The sequence below is a fragment of the Streptopelia decaocto genome (genome assembly GCF_964273445.1).
Source record: "Streptopelia decaocto genome assembly, chromosome: 1".
NCBI lineage: Eukaryota > Metazoa > Chordata > Aves > Columbiformes > Columbidae > Streptopelia > Streptopelia decaocto.
In genome coordinates this window covers 148,878,576-148,898,487 of record NC_138663.1, presented here as the reverse complement: position 1 = coordinate 148,898,487, position 19,912 = coordinate 148,878,576, and the positions used below count along the sequence as shown (strand labels likewise).

The window sequence follows — 19,912 nt, the reverse complement described above, 5'->3', positions numbered from 1 at the left end:
ATCCAGACCAGCCTAACAAGTAAATTAATGAAGATGACTTACTTACATTTTTCATTTTAAAGGATTCCTCCTCCAGTCTTTCTACTGCCAGAATGTTTTCAATTGGAATGCTGCACAGGGGGTGATCACCTGCAGAATAGACACACACACAGATACTGAGCAACCTATTCACAACTCAGCTTCACCCTCTCCCATTATTCCAAGGGCTGATTCAGTTCCTTTGAAGATTATTTTGACTGCACGAGAAAAAAAACACCTTTCACTCAGCAGGGATTTCCTAGCATGGTCCTTAAGTATTATCTTAAGTTGATTTCTGTTTTCAGCTGCATTACCTTATGCTAGTAAATCCCTTAGACGCTGACTACCGCAGCAGGACTCAGACTATTTCCTGAGAAGGTGACAATGAAAGAAATCATTCCTGACAGCTCAACTGAACTAGCTGATGGTGGTGACGTAAGAAGTCAAAGTTGAGTGTGAAATGATGACTGGCATGATCTGACTGTGTTTCCTTATCTTTCTTAACTCCCGCTCTATTTGTATGATGGAAGGAAGTGGCATTTGTTGTGTACCGCTAAACACACCAGAACAATTTGTGAAAAGCAAAATCTTTGATGTTAGGCAACATTAAGCAAATATATTTTTGCAAGTTCAAAGCTTGCAGCCAAATCCCTGGCTACTGCAGGCAGTTGTGCCAGCACTACAGAGTTTATGAGAACAAGCTAAAAATGTTCAATACAAACCCAAATCCCAGTGTAAGGTATTTATATCCCAAGATTTATTTCCTTGGACAATCTACAACATAACTGTGAAACCTCCAGATGATGTTGGTAACTGATATTAGACAAATATTACCAAATATTCTGCTAATTTACAGGGTACTGTGGTACCCAAAAAACTTCTCTAATAGTCAGTACAGACATACTAAAAGAAGGGCAAGAACATACAAGCTGACAGATTTGCCTGCACTGTGTCTTCTACAGTTATGAATCTAGATGTCACTCTTCTGCTTTTACACAATCCTTATGCTTTAAGGTATCAAAAAAAGACTGGGCCAACTTTTGTTACCTTTGCTTTTCTGATAGGTGAACTCATGGTTTGTCAGGCGAAACCATCTCTTCTTGAAGTTTTTCATACCAAATCGTTTTCTTCCTTGTGCTCTCTTGATCATGAACCTGGTAAACAGGACAGCAGTTGTTACAATACATCAGATTTTACATATGCATGCATACATATAAAATAGTATTTATGTATATGGATGTATACATATATACATTATATATACACACATACATTATGGCACTTGCGAAGCTTTAGGATGGGACACACAGTGCTTTCTAATTATTGAGGCCTTGTCTTGACAAGGAAAGTCACGTCACATTTGGATAGGTTTAGTGCATTTGTTAGTTAAGTCTATCCTTCTTCTAGACCTAGATGAGTGGCAAGACGTAGCTTGACTTGTAGTCTACACAGGGGTTCTAGTCAGTTACTTGAACTGCAGCTTGTGCCCTTTCCTTAGTTACAAATCCAGCCAAACGGCTTCCTACTACAGCAGAAAAAGGGCAGTATATGGTTAGTACTGTTAACTCTACAAGCTTTTTAATTTTCTCTTTTTTTAAGCCATGAGAAAGCTCAAAAGGGTTAGAGTATGCTTAATAATTAAAAGGCAGGTATAAGGCCTCTGGAGCACAGGGGCTGTACCCTTACATGCTTTAGTCACTCTCAAGCTTTAGAAACAAAATCAGGATGTTCCACAGCTCCATTTGAGATTGCACACTGATGCTGCAGTTGGAAATGGGTTTTCAATAACATATGAAGCAATCTGATGGCTGAAAAGCTGGAATCCCCCAACACCACCTTTTTTTTTCTGGCAGAGGACGGCGTTCATTTAGTGAGTTGTCAGTTTTTATTAATTTCAGACTTGAATTAGCTTACAAGAAAGTGTAATGCATCCACCACCTTCCTAACCACTAAATCAATCCAAAAGCTTCAAGGTGACCTTGGAAAGCCTAGTGACTTCATACTGGTGGGAAAAAAAAAATGTGTGCACATACACAGTAGAGAGTTGATAACAGCTACTCTACACATTACATTAACTATTGTGCCAAATACAGAATTGTATAAAGGAGCCAGTAAAAACTACTTACTACAGAGCAGTTTTTATCAAGTAGGAAGGCACTATACAGCACAAAGAGCACACAGAGAGAACAGCTAATGGTTTGTTTGAAGATTTTCAATAGGAGAGCTAAAATGCTTAGAACAGCTAATACTGTTTCTTGCTTCTGGTATCTTCAGTCAGAAACAACTACACTGCATCCCACTGAGCCACAGGTCTGTTTAAAGCTCAAACAGAAAAGCTCCTTCAGACTTCTGTTTTGTAACCAGCCAGGCTGGTGCCTGCTGCCCATTCCAAGCTGTGTAGGCTAAAGCTGACCAGGACTGTACACGGCAACCAGCTGTAGACACACACCTCTCTCATTCTTAAAACGGTCAGACAGTTACTGTTCTGGTCCTTATTCCTGGACCACTTGAGAAATATTTAATAAAACCATATGAATGAGGTCATCACCAGGCCCACTGGTGGTAGTCTTCATATTTCAAGGTTAAGGCAAATTTCAAGGGAAGAGCAGATGTCCTTGGGTTGGACAATATGCTCTTCGAGATAGTTGCTCTTCCTTCTCATGCCAACACTTAAAAGGTGACATAAAACTGCAAAATCTTACAGACCCACCCTCTTTGAAAGATGCAAACTCCATACTGCAGAACTAAGAGCACACTTCTAATTAAATTCTTCATAGCCAAGGAAGGAATGTGCTTTTATTTCCCACAGATAGGTGACAAGCATTCAAAGCTGCAGAAGTTATCAGGTCAATTTAAAGGATTTATTTGTTTCTAACATTCGCAGGGTGTGTGAGCAGTCAGAGCAACAGTCAGAAGCACAAAGGTAAGAAGATAACAAGAAGAAATCTATTTCAGTGCTGGGTGGCTGGAGATACAGTTTTTTCTCATGTTTATGGTATACCTGAGTTTGGATCTACCTTAGCCTTGCTTGGAAGCATCAGCAGGCCCCTTTCACCTACAAGAATGGCAGGACTATTTCTCCTCTTAATTCTCTTGCTTTTGGAAAGAACCAGGCAGACAGCTGTCAAGCAGCAATGGCATGATCCATGCCAGCAAACCCAAGTGCCAGCGACTAATCTTTGGTACTGTACGTTCATTCAGAAGTACATTTGCTATAGCTTTCCATCTAGATACTCTTAATAGAAGCAAAGATAGATTAAAAAACCAAAAGCAAACAAAAACATTGCAAAGGCAAACAGAAACCCCATTAACAAACCAATGAATCTGGAGAAAAATCAAATCAAAGGCTGGGAAAATTCCCACCCACTCTTCATGATACAATATGGCAATAATACAAAATGTCAGGAAAAACAGACCGCTGAAGGCCGCTCCTTAACCTTGAGAACAATTTACATGAATGCTGCTTAAGAAGTGCCTAGAAAAATGTATGGCCACTTCTTAATCACTTCCAGTGAGTTCACTGGGATTTCTACACTGAATATTGTGCAAATCTCAGTGCTTCTTGGAACCTCTACCTACAGATAAAAGCGATTTACTCTCTACTTACAGCAGGTCTTTGTTTTAAGTAAGGGGAAAAAAAAAAAAAAAAGAGCTGGTCAACATCAAAAAGTAGATAACGAAATGTTCTCTGCTGGGTTTACACAGGCATTTCAGCATTGTTAAATAGAGTACTGCTTCCCTGAAGTTAAGTCAGACAAATCTACTGCTGCAAAGGATGGACATGCTGTCAGCCGGCAGCTACAGCAAAGCACCAACTGCCCCTACCATCTTACCTGCACGAACTATTACCATCAACTTTCTTTACTGTTAGTTTAAGAGTCCTTACAACAGCAGCCACAGGCCGAGCAAGAAAAGACAGGAAAAAAATCAGATAGGAGCAAAAGAAAGACAGAGGCAGAAAACATAATGTTTTAGAGTTAGAGGAAAAATGTTACAGACTATACATTAATTTTGAAAACCAAAAGAATGATAAATGTACAGTATTAAAATAGACAAACTTGCTCCTAGGGATGGATGCTCGTCAGAGAAGTGAGGTGAACTGCAGAGGTTAACTGGAAGGGGTAGTCATGTTTTCACTGAAAATCTAATTTTCGCATGACTTGGAGCTAGCATGAAAGCTTGCTTTCAAGCAGCACTTCAGCTTACTGAGCTACAACAGGAAGAATTTCACTTTCTTCCTCCCAGCTTAAGCTGTTTCCACAATGCACTTAGATGATCTTAACAATTCAGGTTTGTAACACAAAAAATGTCAGCTATTAGTATATAAAACTAATGCAGCAAATGAAACATGCTTCCAAAAAAAGGAAAGGTACTACAGCCAGAAACTGTTTCAAGTGCATCACAAATTTTCCTCAAAATGGCCACGATAAGGATTAGCATATGGATTTTACAGGGCAGCAAAAGCAAATTCCATTTGCAGGCTTTGCCCTCATTAAGATATTCAATATCTGCCTTCACAGTGAGATTTTACAGCTTTTGTTCAGTGCAGTTCAGAAAAATATCAACTTGATTTTAACAAAATGCAGATTTATTTTGCCTTAGCTGTGCTAATTAAGTTATACAGGCTTCTTTTTCCTTCACTTATTTCAAAATATACTTAAATTAAGATGTTTAAATCAAATGAAAAGATGTTAAAATCAGCTATAGCAGTCACAAAGAGTAGAAACAGCAACACAAGAATCTTTCCACATTCTTCTCTGAACACATGGATGGAATAGGGGTGGCAGAAAAAAAGAAAAGAGAGCTGCCTTAGGATGGTAGCAAGCACACAAGTAGAGGATTTTGTGGCACACACATGCTTACCCTTCTTTAAGCAGTATAGGTTGCTCTATGCTCTTATGATCTCTCCTTCCTGAAGATGAAATTAAATCTAGAAACTAAAAGGTGAACAAAAAAAAATAGATAAAAATGAAAGCATTGCACTACCTAAATTAAAATCTTCAACATTTGTGCAACACAGAGCTACAAGAAAATATTGTAAAAGTAGTTAAACTGAAGGTAATGGCATAAGCTTGAGGAACTTGGGAGGTTTCCTGGGTTGTAAACTGAAAATAGCACAAATACTCTTATAAGCAGAAAAACTGCAGATGACCAACACTTCTCATGCTGCTTCTTTGCTATACGTATCTTTCACTTCCTTTTGGACTAAGCCATTTTCATCACAGATCTGAAGCATTCTATGAAGTGTGCACATCTCATGCTCTATGCAACAGCTTGTTAATCCAACCTAATTATTAAGCAGAAGAAGATCCAAAGAGATTCTGCTATTGACATGCACATAATTTGATGTGAGTTTCTTGAATGTTAGAGTTATCGGGATTCTTTTTTTTTTCCAGCACACGCTTCTTGGTTTACCGTTAGCAAGTACTATAGTATTCTGAGCAACACAGCAGGATTTTCAGAATATTCACATGCATTACTTACATTTTTTACTGCATCTGCATACTTCTGCTCATTAAAGTAGTCATAAAAAGTAGCCATGTAGGATTCCTTGAAATTGGCCTGAAATACAAAGCAAAAAATACGCGTATCGTAATACAGTTTATACAGAAAATATTGTTAACAGCAGCACACTAAGAGGCGAGCCACCTCAGATAAGAGGGTTTTTTCTGGCCAGAGGTAAAATGAACAAGTGGTATTTTCATGTTGTACAGCACGTATTCAGTAGTACCAAATTTTTATCTCAAAAAGGTAGCAGAATGCATTTCAAATGTTCAGTTACTACAGTTAATAATGCATTCTTCAAAAGCTTCAAACTTCCGCTCGGGCTTTTAATCTGGGTCCTAAAAGATGCTGACAAAAAACATGAGAGAAGGAATTCTGTTGTCTCAAAGGATTTGAAATTGAGGTACAGACTCACCTACAGTTGCTTGGGCAAATCCTAACCAGTGACCTCAAATTATCACCAGATGTAGCAGTGTGCTGCCTTAGGTACGAAAGTTTTATTTCAATCAAACAGCCACAGCATGGGCATTTAGATCTAATCTTACCACTGACCGGTAAAAAACTGAACCAGTCTGAAAACCAGGCAATTTTTCTCAGTTGAGCTTTAAAGTGCCGAAATCATCCGCAAAGTTCAGTAGAACTGCTGTCATGTACTGCAGGCAAGTAGAGAATTTCATGGGTTTTCTGATCACTATCTGTCTTCCAGAAGGAAGGCATGAGAAGTTCTGGAACAGACTTCTAGGCTGGTCACACAATTTTGCTTTACTGAAATCTAGTTCAGATTAAGACAGATTTAGTTTTACCATGAGCAGGAGAGGCTTATAATCAAAGCAAACATAACCAGTTTTGTATAAGCCTAGTGCAACTCAAGCATTTTAAAGGCTTAATTACAATGAGTGATAAAAGATTATAAAAAAAAAATGTAAAATCACTTTCCTAAATTAAGCCTTTAAATGAAAATGGCATACTTACAGATTTAGATTTTGACAGGCTGCCTAGCGTTTGAATGGTTTTAGAGATAAGTGTCAAAGTTCGAGAAGTCTGAGGATCCTAGGAAAGAAAACAATATTGTATGGACTAGATATTTAAAATATGGAATATAGGAAGATAAATCACATTTCTTATTTCACTTGCAGAAAAGTAAAATTATAGAAGATCTAATAAAGCACTACAGGAAAAAATGTTGCTTTTATAAAGGCTTTTGACTCTTAAGTCGTCATGTTTCATAGCTACCCTATTGGCTCTTCAGAGAACCAAAAGCAATGACTTGCAAAACAAAACCAGAGATTCCTATCTTGAAGACAGTCTGGGTCCTCCTCACTCCCAGTAAGAACAACTACTCAGTCTTGGATAAGTTGCTTAAATCCAAACCATTTCCAACATCACTGACAATCAATACAGTATTAATGTAATGTGGCCAAAATGAAGCAGGGACCATTTTCTCCACAGCAGCTTAGGCCATCTACTTTGTCCTTAAATTCCACAGTTCCTCCCATACCTCCCAACTTCTTCACATACACATTCAACACATGCTTCATAACCCAGACAGACACAGCAGATCTTTGAACCAACAAAGGTACTTCTCCTAAAGGCTGTTAAAACAATTGAAGAAAGAATCTTGATAGACAGACTATCGTGACAGAACCATATACATAGGTAGAAAAAATTGCTACAGTACTTACTGGATGGTGCGGTGTAAGTTGAAAGAGGTTTGGAGAAAGAATAGCTGGAGCAAAGAATCTCAGGAAAATAAAGCTGCTGACAGCTGTATACCTCACATCTAGGTCACCTATTAAAAAAAGACCTCTACTCAGCATTTTAATAATCCTTCCTTAACCTTCTGAAATTATCAGAATGCCTTCAGAAAGCAGCTTCAGAAAGAAGCTCAAACATGTGCAGGAAATGTATATATTTTCAAGTTACAGGATTAACTGATGATGAAGGGTTTGGAGCCAGAGATCAGCCAGCACAAACCAAGGAAACGTCCATGACAGTCTTTTTAAAAAGGAGTGAGTTCATGACACAGGCTACAAGGAGAACAACATTCACTTTTCCATTGCAGAGGGAACTTGATAAAAACATCTGGTATTCCATCTACGCAACTAAAATATGATGAATAACTTAGATAGTTTACAAAATTTTCAGCCCAGAGGCAAACTCTCAGTTATCTCATTATAGCCCTGAGCACAAGTAATGCATCTATTCAGTCGGTAATTCTGTAAAATAAAATTCATTTATATTTACATAAAATACAGAGCATGACAGCACAATTAATGGCTTTCTGCTTGAGCTTCTCTCCTGTGACATGACTGTTCAAAAACTGAACTTTTATTATTTTCTCTATAACTTTCTTATTGTAATCTGCCTCCCTTCATGGAAATACGTAGGTTGGTCAATTCCAGTTTTATATTGCCGGCCTGTTCTCCCAGAGACAAAACAACTAGGCAGGGAATGGAAAAAATTCCCTCTTGACAGCCAGAAAACCTTTGTAGTACATGAGCCTCCTAGGGCAATGAGCTTGCAAAGACTCCGATCATTTTATAGACTGGCCTTTATTAGAGATTGACATATGAGCAGAAAACAATTCAGCTGCATGGACTCTGCAGAATGAGCCATTACAAAAACCTGAACGTTTGAAAAGTGAGTATACTTTGCAAGTATTGAAGCCATAAATAAATACCGTCCTAATGCCCTTTTTAAATGCTGTTTTCCTTTGAAAGATGTTTAAGGAAAACTCATACAATCATTAAAAGCCATGTTCTTTGTGGAATGAATAATCAAGGAAAAAACCAGCATTTATACAAATTTCACGTGATATTTTTGACAAGCTGCTGTTCAATTACTAAATCCATCATGGATTATGCAGACCGCTACACTATAGCTACATTTAAAAGCTATCAGTGATGTAAAACAAAACAATGTAGAAACTTACCTTGAAAACGTTTGGCAGCCGATTCTCTCAGTGAAAAGAAAATATCACACATCACTGTAGGGCAGCTTACACCAGATTTTGTAATTACAGTAAAAATACGATCAACATATTGCCTCAGATTTTCCTGAAAAATGAAATGATTATGACAAAATTAGTATCATTTTCTCTTGTGGAAAGCAGTATTATTCCTGGTTTTATTGATAACGGCATCATTAAAGATTCTCACTTTCAACATTATTTACTTGCAAAACAACCTCATGCTCAATGATACTCTCTTTGGTAAATGCATGTATTCAAGTCCAAGAGTATAAATATTATTCCTATCAAAACCAAACATCAAGTGATACGGCCACATGGCATATTGTTCCTTTCCATACCACATTTTCTATGTCATCATTAGAGCCACAGGCCAAGTCATCCTTGTCCTCAAGTCTGCAGCAGGAAGTGATTAACATTCTACTTATATTGTATTTATAGCAGAATGTAAAGTCATTGTAAAATAATTGTAACAGTTTTTGGTGTTAAGAAAGCTTCCAGTGTATTCTAATGAATGACAACATTATTTGCAACATCAAACATCTGAGGATCTCAGCTAAACTTGATCGTGTAAATACATAATACATCTTCAAAATCTAATGCATACCCTGTTATTTTCCAGGTTTTCACCATCTTTTAATTTCACAGGATCAATTTCACAAGGTTTATGGACCTGGCAGATCTAGAAAGGATAGAGTGAAAAAAAATGACATACTAGTTTACCTTCAAGTAGAAAAAAAATTGTAAATGCATAATCTGTTAGTTTTCAGGGGTAAAAGGTAAAAGCCAACTCTATATACTGTATTTTTTTTTTATTTGGACAAATCATCGAAGGTACATTACATGTGATCTTAATTTTTTTTTCCCCGAAATGTAACATTGATTTTTCTATCCTTTCCTTCAGCTGAAATGAAGAATTGTTCATTAGACTCTCTTCAGCAAGGCTGTTCAAGGAAAGTCTTATTTTGACAAAACAGTCAACTTTGAAAGGTTACCTATAGTCTTTAAAAAGTTGATGTTTTTGGCTGAAACATTAAAACAACAGCTGAAGAAATTGTCAAATCATTTAAAGGAAGTCTGTCATCTGAAAATATTGCCCTATTGCTGCACTAAAATACCCGCACCCGCCATTCTGGACTGGATAGATAATAAACCATTGTTACAATGCATGCACCAAATACCCAGTTATCTAAGAATAATTTTATTCCTTTATACCCACTGGATGAAATGTATTAGTTATAGCTTCCCAGCAGCTTTCTGCTGTATATACTTTTTATTCATCTAAGTTATTACTTTATTAATTTATCAGAAATAATAAATATTAGATTTTTTAAAGCAGAGTAATTTAGTTAAATAAATGGAAAATTTATATTCCTTTAATACAATCCGATTGTTTCCAGACTGGGTGACTCAGCTGTGGCTAAACTAACACAAAGGATTTTAACAGAAACAGGCTCTTCAGCATCGTTCCTACAAAGTCATGTTAAAATGGGAAGGAATAAACAGTATCTGCTCCCTGAAGGCCTTTTACAGTGACATTTTATCAAATAAACAGTCTAAACTGCTCTTACCTCATCTATAATGGGCTTTAGTGTAACTTGCAGATAATGCATCCCTGCCAGTTTCATTGTCTCGTCAATGCACTTGGAAGTTAATGAGTTTCCTCTGAAAATGGTGTTTGGATCTCTGGAAGTGAACAATTTTCTGCAATTTAGTGTCATGGTAATAAACTACTAATATGTGGAAATAAAAGAAGCAGTGAAAGGTGACGGAAATCTGCGTTTGAATACACAAACAAAAACTCCCTCTGACACCAGCCTGCCATTAAATGCAGTCATGTAGCATTTAGCACACTTCTGGGTTAAAACAGAAAAGCAGTAGTCACAGGAAATCCAGAGGGACTACAGATTTTCTTTCTTGCATTAGCGCAGGGTGCCCAGTGCACCATCTAAACACACAGGCTCAAATCAAAGGGGTTTACAATACAAGCGGGGTAAAACACACCCTCTTTCATGTGCTACTGAACAGCCTTAATTTGAGTAAGGGAAGGAGGCAGTGATTTTAGTCTCACAACACTGGACATTACGTGTGATCTACTACCTTCTCCTGCAAAGTGAGTACTTGTAAGCTGGGAGGGAGATGAGAACACCAGCTTCAGTGACAGTGCAATCTTTTCCAAGCGCCTCACTGCACCGTCCTGTGATAACACTATGAAACACGGCACAGATCCCAATTCTGCCCTGCAAACTGTCTGACAGCTCATGCCACACAGACTCTCGTGTTTTTCTGAAAGGCCACTTGCAGAGAATTCTTCTTGTACTAGACATATGTCGACTGTGATTTCTTAAGCATTAGCTAGCTGCCCTATTGTATACTTCTTTGGTATTACTTGCATTTTGAGAATGCAAGTAATTTCATGTTCATTTTGTACCTGCATTTCCTTCTATAGCAATTTGCATTATGTAGAGAGGTACATAATTAACAATCTCACCTACAACCATATGGTCAAAACCTGTGCCTACTGACAGCAGATCAGACTTGGATATGAAGTTATTTTCTTGTTCCTGTAGACACAACAATGTCTTTTATGTTGTTTGTAGCTTACTACAGTTGTACCCATTTACAAACAGTGAATAACAGGATGAATTACTTTTCTGGATTAATAATTTTGTTTCATAAAAAAGCTCACTGCCTGTTACAAATGCCAGAAAGCTCTGAAAACAAACACCTTCTTTGCTGTTTCATCACAGGAACATGACTGACTGGGGAGCAGCAAATTTCCTCATACTGCAGCAACCAAGCTGTTTCAGCCAACCTGCAGCACAGAAAAAATACACCTACCTACAGGAAAGAAAACAGTCTCTCCCTCAGATACTCCAAAAAAGCCAGCCCACACAAAGGCTTAATTTTGTACTGAAGAAGCTGTTCTTTTAGAGTCAGTATGTGTCATTCCCCGACTCCCAATTGTCTCTTCTACTGTCAGTCAAGAGCATGTCTATGTCAGCATGAGGCTTGTGGCAAAAAATGTTCTTTGAGACCTGCCTGATGTGAAGAGCAGAACTTACACTACTAAACTGTCAGCACACCAGAAAGTCAAACAAGGGCATTATAAGAAGTGACCAGAAAAAAGATTTGTTTTCTGCTATCCACTGCCAGATCCACTCCCATCTTTGTTCTTCAGCCCTCTGAATGGAAAGATGAGACACAGCTTGCCTTAAATATTCATGACCAGGAAGAAACTTGCTCTTTGTTTCGAACAAATTCAATAAACCCTCTTACTCAGCACTAAGTGATTTAATAGCATACTATAAACCTGAAATTATTTCATATGAACAGCTGAAGGTAATGCAGGATTTCACAGTTATCATCAAATATAATTAAGACTGAGAAGACTGAAAATTCCTTTTCTCTGATATTACAATAGTCTTGCAAGTAGACTTCGCAAAATACAATGGAAATCCCTTCTAAAATCAAACTCACCAGATCTTCAGAGCAGTGAATGTGTTTAAAAAGAACACTGCCACTCAGCTGGGACGAACAGGAACAACTCCAACCATTTTATTTGAAATTACAGAGTTCTAGTTCTAGAAACTGAGTGGAGGATCGTAACTCTAGCCAATGCAGAGTAGGTACATTTGACAGCAATTTGTTTTATGGTACTTACTGAGTTCTCTTCACTTCAGCATTCGCAATGGCACTTATGAAAGGCACAATTTTGCCATAGTGTAAGAAAAGCCTGACAAGAGGTATGGCTGCTTCCTGTTTTTCTCTGCAAACTTCACCCAAAATGTGTGCAGCTGATGCCGAAACAGGCTGAACAGTGGAAAGAAAGAAAGAAAAAACTTTGAGCGATCTTTCCAGAACAAGCATCCTTTCTTTCTTGTCCCATTAGCTCCTTAATGCAGAACCCCACACAACAGTTGCAATGGCTAGGTCCCCAAACATGCTTGTACATAACATGGGTGGGCTTCACATTCCAGTTTTTGCTGGCTGTAAGTTCTGATCACAAGAGGGCAGCAACTCGAAAACTACTACAGGACAGTCTCCTTTTTCTCCCCATTTTTAATAGCTGTCTTTTCACTGAATGTTACTGTTGCCTGGGGAGCAACTGAAGAGGAAGAATTCTAACCCTCCTCAGTTTCAAGCTATAGTAAGTACAGAACCCAGTTCTTGCACTGTTACAACTGCTAAAAGTATAAATAGTGGCACACGTGGTCCAATCCTCTGACATTTTGGGATTAGTTCTTGGTTTGGGTTTGGTGGTGGTTTTTTTCTTCTTTTTTTTTTTTTTTTTTAATTATGCAATTAAACCTGTTCCTCTCCAGTAAAGGAAAACCAATTGATCAAACTGAAGTTTACTTTGCATTTTCACATGTAAAATTAGAAAACCACGGAGAATATGCTGCTGCAAAAACCACTGGTGTTCCTGGGTGTGCCTTCACCCACCATACTGCATGCAGATAAAGATCTTCTCTGCAAGGACTAAAAACAAGGGATATGCTGAGCTTAACAAGGCTCTCAGATCTGAAAAGGAAGAAGCTGAAAGCCTCTGGTAAATACACAACTATGGTGTCAGCAAGATAGTGACAAACATTCAGAGAGACCCCTGTGAGGATGATTTTCAGGTAAACAACAAACAGTACAAGCAAATTACCTCCACATCTGCAGATTTTAGCAGGAGGTCTCTAAGTGGACTGTAATAGTCTGAGGAAAAAACATGATCCTCAGTGTAAACCACATTTAACCTTAAGGAACCGAGGTCATCAGGTTTCAGTGACTTGTTACCATTATCTCTGGGCTGCAGGAAGTACCTGATATGCAAAAAATAAGACAAAATTCGTGCTGAAACATGAGATTATCTCAGGCTATACATGACCTTATATAAAATGTCTAGATACACATAATATTTATATATGTATCCGGTTCTCGAGAGTTCTGAATCAGACTTTTTAATTAAGTTTGGCAGTTTATTTTGCACCAATGCAACATGGGAAGTTTTGATCATAAAGATTTATGTAGATATGATTAAAAACCCACATACTAAAGCTATGGCACTGCTGATGAACTGCAGTAAACAATATCATAAAGCAAATGTATTTGAACTCCCACATGCAATACAGAGGCAGACTGAAATCTCTAATCACATTATCAAAACTTCTTGTTCTTACATTTGCTAAGATTACTTTGGCTTGTGTACAAAAAAGATACAAATTAGATCCATTTAAACTTTATCACATAGCAGTAATTACTCTTAAGTCTTCACAGCACACATATGTTTCTACTTATTCTCCAAAAGTAAAATGTCAAATACCATGCTTCATAAGAACTAGACTGTCGGAGAAATTTCAAAGGGAGTCTCAGTTCTCCTAGAAACTCATCTCCAAACTTCAAGTTACTGGCATTCCAAAGATCAACTCTGTAATAAAAACAAATAATTTTAAAAGATCCATTAAAAAAATAAAAAATTGAAAACAAATAATCACAACCTTGTCTTCAATTTTGTTGTTTACTTCTCCTCAAGCCTATGAGTTAGAAAGGCTTGAAACTGTACTGCAATGGTTTTCAAATAGTAAAGAGACAACTTTACCTTACATTTCTGGAGCCTTGCAATTCACCTCCATGAAACATCAGTGAAAAAAAGTATCTAGACTGTGTTTCCCTCATCTGCACTGTTTCCACTGTCCATACTGATAAAGATTCGGGGGGCTGTTTGGCTATCTCAGATAACAGAAGAACACAGGTGAAATGGAAAAAGGGGGAAAGGTGTAGAGAAATTTAAGGACTCCATGATGTCAGTCCCAGTCTAATTCAGGATTACTAGCAGCTAAGCAGCAGCTTTATAGAGTTAGGTTGAATGTCTACACAGTCCTAACCAGTGCTGGAGCTCCTGGGAAGACTGCGTCAGGCTTACAAATTTGCTGCACCTAAACTAGTTCTGTAGAGTTTTACTCCATGACAGTTTCGCCACTCTGTATAATCAGCGTGTTGACTGAAGCCTACACAATTTTTGGCACTCAGTTCCTCACATTTGGGAAGCTCTGATATGTATCTCTTGATGATACTTCCTTCCCTTTCACTTGCTCTTTAACATTAGGATGTAAAACAACTGCACTGAGATTCAAAGTAGAAGTACTGCTGTGTAACCTGGCATTTGGAGAAAAATCCTGCAATACGCACTTTGGAGCAAGGGTTTTAAACTCCAGGGTAGTTGTTTCTGTACATATTTTAAGGTTTCCTCTGAGAAGGATTTTTGTTTTAAAAACAAGCTCAGCTGAGAATGTTGCAGCTAAGTGGCAGTCTGAAATAGGCCTTAAGCTTTGGGGAAAAATATATATATATGGGAAAAATACAGGTTTTTCAAATAACGAAGACTTTTAGAAGAGCAACTCTACTTTGGATAAGGTGGAAAGTCATTTAGTTATGGACGTATTTACACAAGCTTTCTAGTCTCAAGCAAGTCACAGTAGACTTGTGAAGGAATGGATGATGGTAGTCCTGCTAAAGGCTTATCTGACCTTACACAGGTGCAGAGGATGTCACTTTTAAATCCTCTGAGCCTCTCAGCAGCATCTCATGCACCAAGTTCCATAGAGCACACATACCATCAGCTCACATTGCACGCCTGCTGGGTTAAGTTCTTCAAACTCTGATATTTTGATAGTATTTCTACAGGGCAAGAATTCCCCAAAAGGAAAAAACTTCTTCCAAAATTCAACCTCCTCTCCACTATCTTTCTGTTTGGTTACTATCTTGCTAACCAATTCAGATGGCTAAAGCAGCTTCAGAAGGAGAGGAATCTTTTGAGAAGTTTATTTACACATAGTCAAACTTAATATTTACCAAGTATTTACAGGCCACTGCTTTATCCAAATTCTTTCAAGATGCCTGCTGGCAATAGCACTTTCAAACAAGCAGCCAAAGGGTGCTCCCCTACAGCAACTTGTTACAGGAGGGAAAAATTTAAAAAAAATAAAAACAAAACAAAAAAAAAAAAAAAAACCCACAACAAAAACGAACAAACAAAAATTTAAAACCAAACCAAAACAAAAACCACACAACCCAAAACAAACAACAAAAAAACCCCCACAAAACAAAAAACAATGCAAAGGTTCTTGTAGGAGAGGAATTAACAACTTAAAGTAGATCTCACACTACACAGTAAGCAAAGCAGGCATGCAAATTCTGATATTGTTTTGTGCGCTTAGAGTACAAAGCATAAGCAACATTTAAAACCTCATAACATATAGCTCTCAGAATCTAAAAAGATTACTGTTTCCCAAGATTTTTAGAAGGCAAACTTATGGCAAGTGTTATTCTAAAGCTGTTCAAATTGTAGTCACAGAAAGAAAGAAACAGCAGAGAGGGGGAGGAGAAACAATGAATTTCGCCAGAACATCTGGTCCCTGGGTGCTGATATGCGGGCCTGAAACTTCCTACACCCACTCAAAAAGCAAAACTTTCATAGCTTCAGAGAAAATCCATGAGAGACTAAGGCTCCTCTGTACCCTGTGGAATGGTATTTTCTCAGGAGAGAAAAAGTAAACAAACCCCTAAACCCATAAATTGTATGATCCATTCAGAGGGCATGGGGGCAACCTAACTCTGACTAAACAGACTGGAGGAAGTGAGCGGGGGTGGAAGGGGAACCTGAGATGGAAACAAAAACACTCTGTCCTAGAGCGGACAAAACCTCTGAGCAAAGAGTTTGCCCAACCAAGACTAACACTTTATCTGCTTTTGTCTATTATTTAAGTGCTTAATCTTTTCCCAACTATTTTGTAAGCCTCCTCACAAAGTATTCGTCTTTATCATGCTGTTATGTGTTGGTTTTAAGGAATTAAAGACTTTTATAAGCTCAGCTCCACATAAATTATCATTGCAGACAGCCATTTGTCCAGAAAATGTACTAAGTAAAACAACTGTATAATTCCATTTAGTCTAATAGTACAAGATAAGAATTAACTGAAATATTAAATAATGGGTAACCACTGTCCAACAATGTGTAAGGTTCCATTCTAGAATCACAAAACTATCAGAGGATCCTAGCTTTCACTTAAAACCAGTGCATGGCTGAGCATCATGGTTAGAATGACCAGGCCACGACTTCCAAGACACTGTTCAATTGCCCACTTCATCACATGCATCCCCATGGATATGGGACATGTTACTTCATACTTGTCTTCACCATGCAAAGGTTTGCAGAAATATAGCCTGGTGTTGGGACTAGGTCAACTGCTGTGCTGCCAACACCAACACCACCAAAGCAGCATGGCACTGAACCTGGGCCTTTGCTCTCTCCTGTCCATTAGCTGAAACCAGCTACCTTTACGCTGCCTGACACAGATGTTCTCAAAGAAACAGCAGAGTTCTAGTCTCCCTCATGTATGAATGGTTTCCCCTTCCTGCCTCACACAGCCATGGAAACACAAATCCATTTGATGATCTTATGGCGCTGTGACGCACTAGCAGGCTGCATGAACCAGCAGCAGACTGTCAGATTAGAACAGCCCCCATCCATTCCTTTGTGAGCACAGATGCATATTGCTTGCTGGGAGAAAATACTGATCCTGCTCTCCCCTCCTTGCCTTACAGCCAGTTGTGCTTCTGAAGGGAATGTTTGTGGAGATAGCCCTGACCACCTTCCTAGTGGGAATTCCTGGGGAGGGAGGGGTTGTCACCATTCTCCTTCCATCTTTCTTCCTCCAAATCCTAGCATAAAGGAGATGGGAATTTCTCACCACCTGATGCAGGTAGAACAGGCTGCAGTGCATCCAGATCAGCCTCTAACTGTATGTGATGCTATGACGCACGTGAAACCTTCAGGTTTTGCACGTCCTGTTGTTTCCTGTCCACTCTTTCTATTCACTTGTCCCCACAGACACTGTTCACAGGCCTCCGCAGGTTCTAAAATAGTAATAAGTAGGTGGCAGGGGGTCGGGTGGGGTTGTTTTGTTTTTGAAATCGGAGTTGTCTCTTTCCTGTGCAGTAGATTTCACGTGTATCCTGCCCAGCCTCATGAGAAGGGGTTAAAGTCTGGCAGGCAAAAGAGAAGAGAAACTGCCTCTGCCCCAGAGAAACTCTGAGCGCAAGAGTTTCCTTTCAGGGAAGAAGGACCTTATATGTGTTGCTAAAGTTAAGCAATAAAAGAAAAAAGACCCTTTAACGAGAACATCACAGAGCTTCTAGGCTCTCTTGGGAAACTGAGGGAGGGAGGAAAGAGCAGTCCAGACATAAAAGGCTGTGCTTAATGACAACTGCACATTAGTCTACATACAGTATATATAGGATACCAAGGAAAATAATTAAGATTTCTCCTGCTGAGTGACTGTTACACATACGCATAAATCTACGGGTCACGGGAAGTAAAGGAGCATAGAGATACAGTGACGAAGACTCATCTTATTAACATTAAAACCACGCTTGCCACTTTGAGTCTACTACAAAGTTACACAACTTTGCAAGACAAGTGTATTAACACAAAGTGGTTTATGTTACCTAATCTCCATTTTGTCAACTTCATCAACATCTTCAATATCAAAATGGGACTTCTTGTTGCAGCTACTGGGTCTTGTAACCTAATAAAAAGGAGAAAACTTTAATAAATTGATCAAAAAGCATTCCTATCTTACTTGTACAAAGCCCTGGAAGATCAGTCTTATACTACCAGCAGTAACTTCAGTCCTGATTCTGAAAACATTCATGTATGTGAATAAACACATTAACTAAACAGATTCCTCACTGTACAAATGTGGTGATTACACAATCATAACCAAGAGTAACTAGATACTCCACACTTTCTTTACAGAGAAAGGATGTCTTTAATATTGAGTTTACATTGACAAAAGAAAAAAAAAAATCACAGAAAGGAATACCACTTTTATAATCCATCTAGGAAAATAAAAGGTCAATTAATAATTGAGTTTTAAATACAGCTGAACAACAAATGTCCTGAGGCACTCTGAAGAGTGGAAAACAAAACCAAATCACCTTTAAAAAAATTTTACAGTGGATTTAAGTAAAGGTGGGAAGTTCTGCCTGTCCTGATATCCTGGAAGTCAATTTATCATGCTCATATAAAATGCATCGAGGAGATCAATTACCCAAGAGATGCTAGCCTATGTTATGTATATCAGAATATGGAACCAGGTGCACAGTTCACCAACCATATTTGCAAGACAGATAAACGGCAAAGTCCAGGCAGAAAATAACAGGAAGACAGCTGTAAGTGTAGAGCATTAGCAAAAAAAGGTTTTGTACAAACATTTCTTAAAATTGGTTTTCTAGTGTGATTATAAAAAGACTTTGATGGCTGTATTTTTGCATAGTGCGTCAGAAACTTGAGAAAAAGGCTACCCCACCCAGCTGAAACCACAGCAGGAACTGATCAAATGCAAGTGTGTATGATATGTGGGTTCAGCTCTTGGTTGCACACAGAAGCTGAACATTATTGTAGGTTTAAATAGGCTTGTGGCTTAATACTTCCCACTCACAAAAACTAGCTCTTATTGTAAACTTGACTTTTTGGTTTTATATTGTACATCAAATGAAGATGGTACAAACAAGGGAGGAAAAGACAGATAGAGCTGCACAAGTAGAGAGGAACCAGAAAAGAACTCAAAGCCTGTTTTGAGTGTGTATGTATGAGGCCTGCACCATTTTCAAGGTGATACATAAAAGCTAAAAGGTAGTAGCAGCACTGGAGCCAAACCCTCTTGGGCTATAACTGAACCAAATGCCCCTGGCAAGCCCAAGAGTATGGAGGATTTAAATACAGCCTACAACTTCAGCAGCTCAGCACCAATTTTCTCACCCTACCCTTGCAACTCTTTTCCCCGCGGCTTCAACAATTTATCCTACATAATTGCAAATGACATCTTCTACTACCATTGTGAAGCTAGTGGTGTAATTTTTAATAAGGAGGCAAACTTGTGTTTTATTGTTTGTAACATGAGTTGTTAAAAAAAGTTATAGCGTAGGTGTTACTCATGGCACATCGCTTTTAAGTAAACAGTTTTCTGAAATTTTGCTGGAGTCTTCATCACAAGGTCCTGTTCACCTGTACGACTGCTTAGTGTGCAGATTAATACAGTTCAAGAGTGATATTCTTAACAAGATAGCTGTATGAGGTCCATCTTTCCAAGGATGAAACCAGAGAGAAGGGAACTCCCAGTCCACAGTGCTGCCATGTACCATTTTACAAAAAAGGGGCCACAACACTGCTGTATTGCTCCCTTTCTTTAGGCAAAGTTGGCGAGCCGTTTATCAGCTGCTCCGTTTTTGTCAGCACACAAAGGTTTACAAACGAGTCCCTAGCACTACCTTGTTTGGTTCCTGTAAGAGGGGCATTTTCCTGTAGCTGCATATAGAACTCCGAACTTGCACAGCAGCCGGCAGCTGGAGTGGTAGCGAAAATGGCTCCTA

General features: G+C 38.4%; 1 protein-coding gene across 1 annotated transcript in view; it reads right to left on the bottom strand.

Moving 5' to 3' along the window:
- Nucleotides 1-19,912, bottom strand: part of RASA3 (RAS p21 protein activator 3) — a 132,721-nt gene that overhangs the window by 9,613 nt on the left and 103,196 nt on the right. The window contains exons 8-20 of the mRNA XM_082058721.1: nucleotides 17,987-18,066; nucleotides 13,803-13,907; nucleotides 13,146-13,302; nucleotides 12,156-12,304; nucleotides 10,063-10,177; nucleotides 9,099-9,173; nucleotides 8,456-8,579; nucleotides 7,206-7,312; nucleotides 6,496-6,573; nucleotides 5,503-5,580; nucleotides 4,882-4,955; nucleotides 1,066-1,172; nucleotides 47-129 (exon numbers count right to left, since the gene is read on the bottom strand). Coding sequence (XP_081914847.1) covers nucleotides 47-129; nucleotides 1,066-1,172; nucleotides 4,882-4,955; nucleotides 5,503-5,580; nucleotides 6,496-6,573; nucleotides 7,206-7,312; nucleotides 8,456-8,579; nucleotides 9,099-9,173; nucleotides 10,063-10,177; nucleotides 12,156-12,304; nucleotides 13,146-13,302; nucleotides 13,803-13,907; nucleotides 17,987-18,066 — 1,332 coding nt within the window. The remainder of the gene's footprint in view (nucleotides 1-46; nucleotides 130-1,065; nucleotides 1,173-4,881; nucleotides 4,956-5,502; nucleotides 5,581-6,495; nucleotides 6,574-7,205; nucleotides 7,313-8,455; nucleotides 8,580-9,098; nucleotides 9,174-10,062; nucleotides 10,178-12,155; nucleotides 12,305-13,145; nucleotides 13,303-13,802; nucleotides 13,908-17,986; nucleotides 18,067-19,912) is intronic.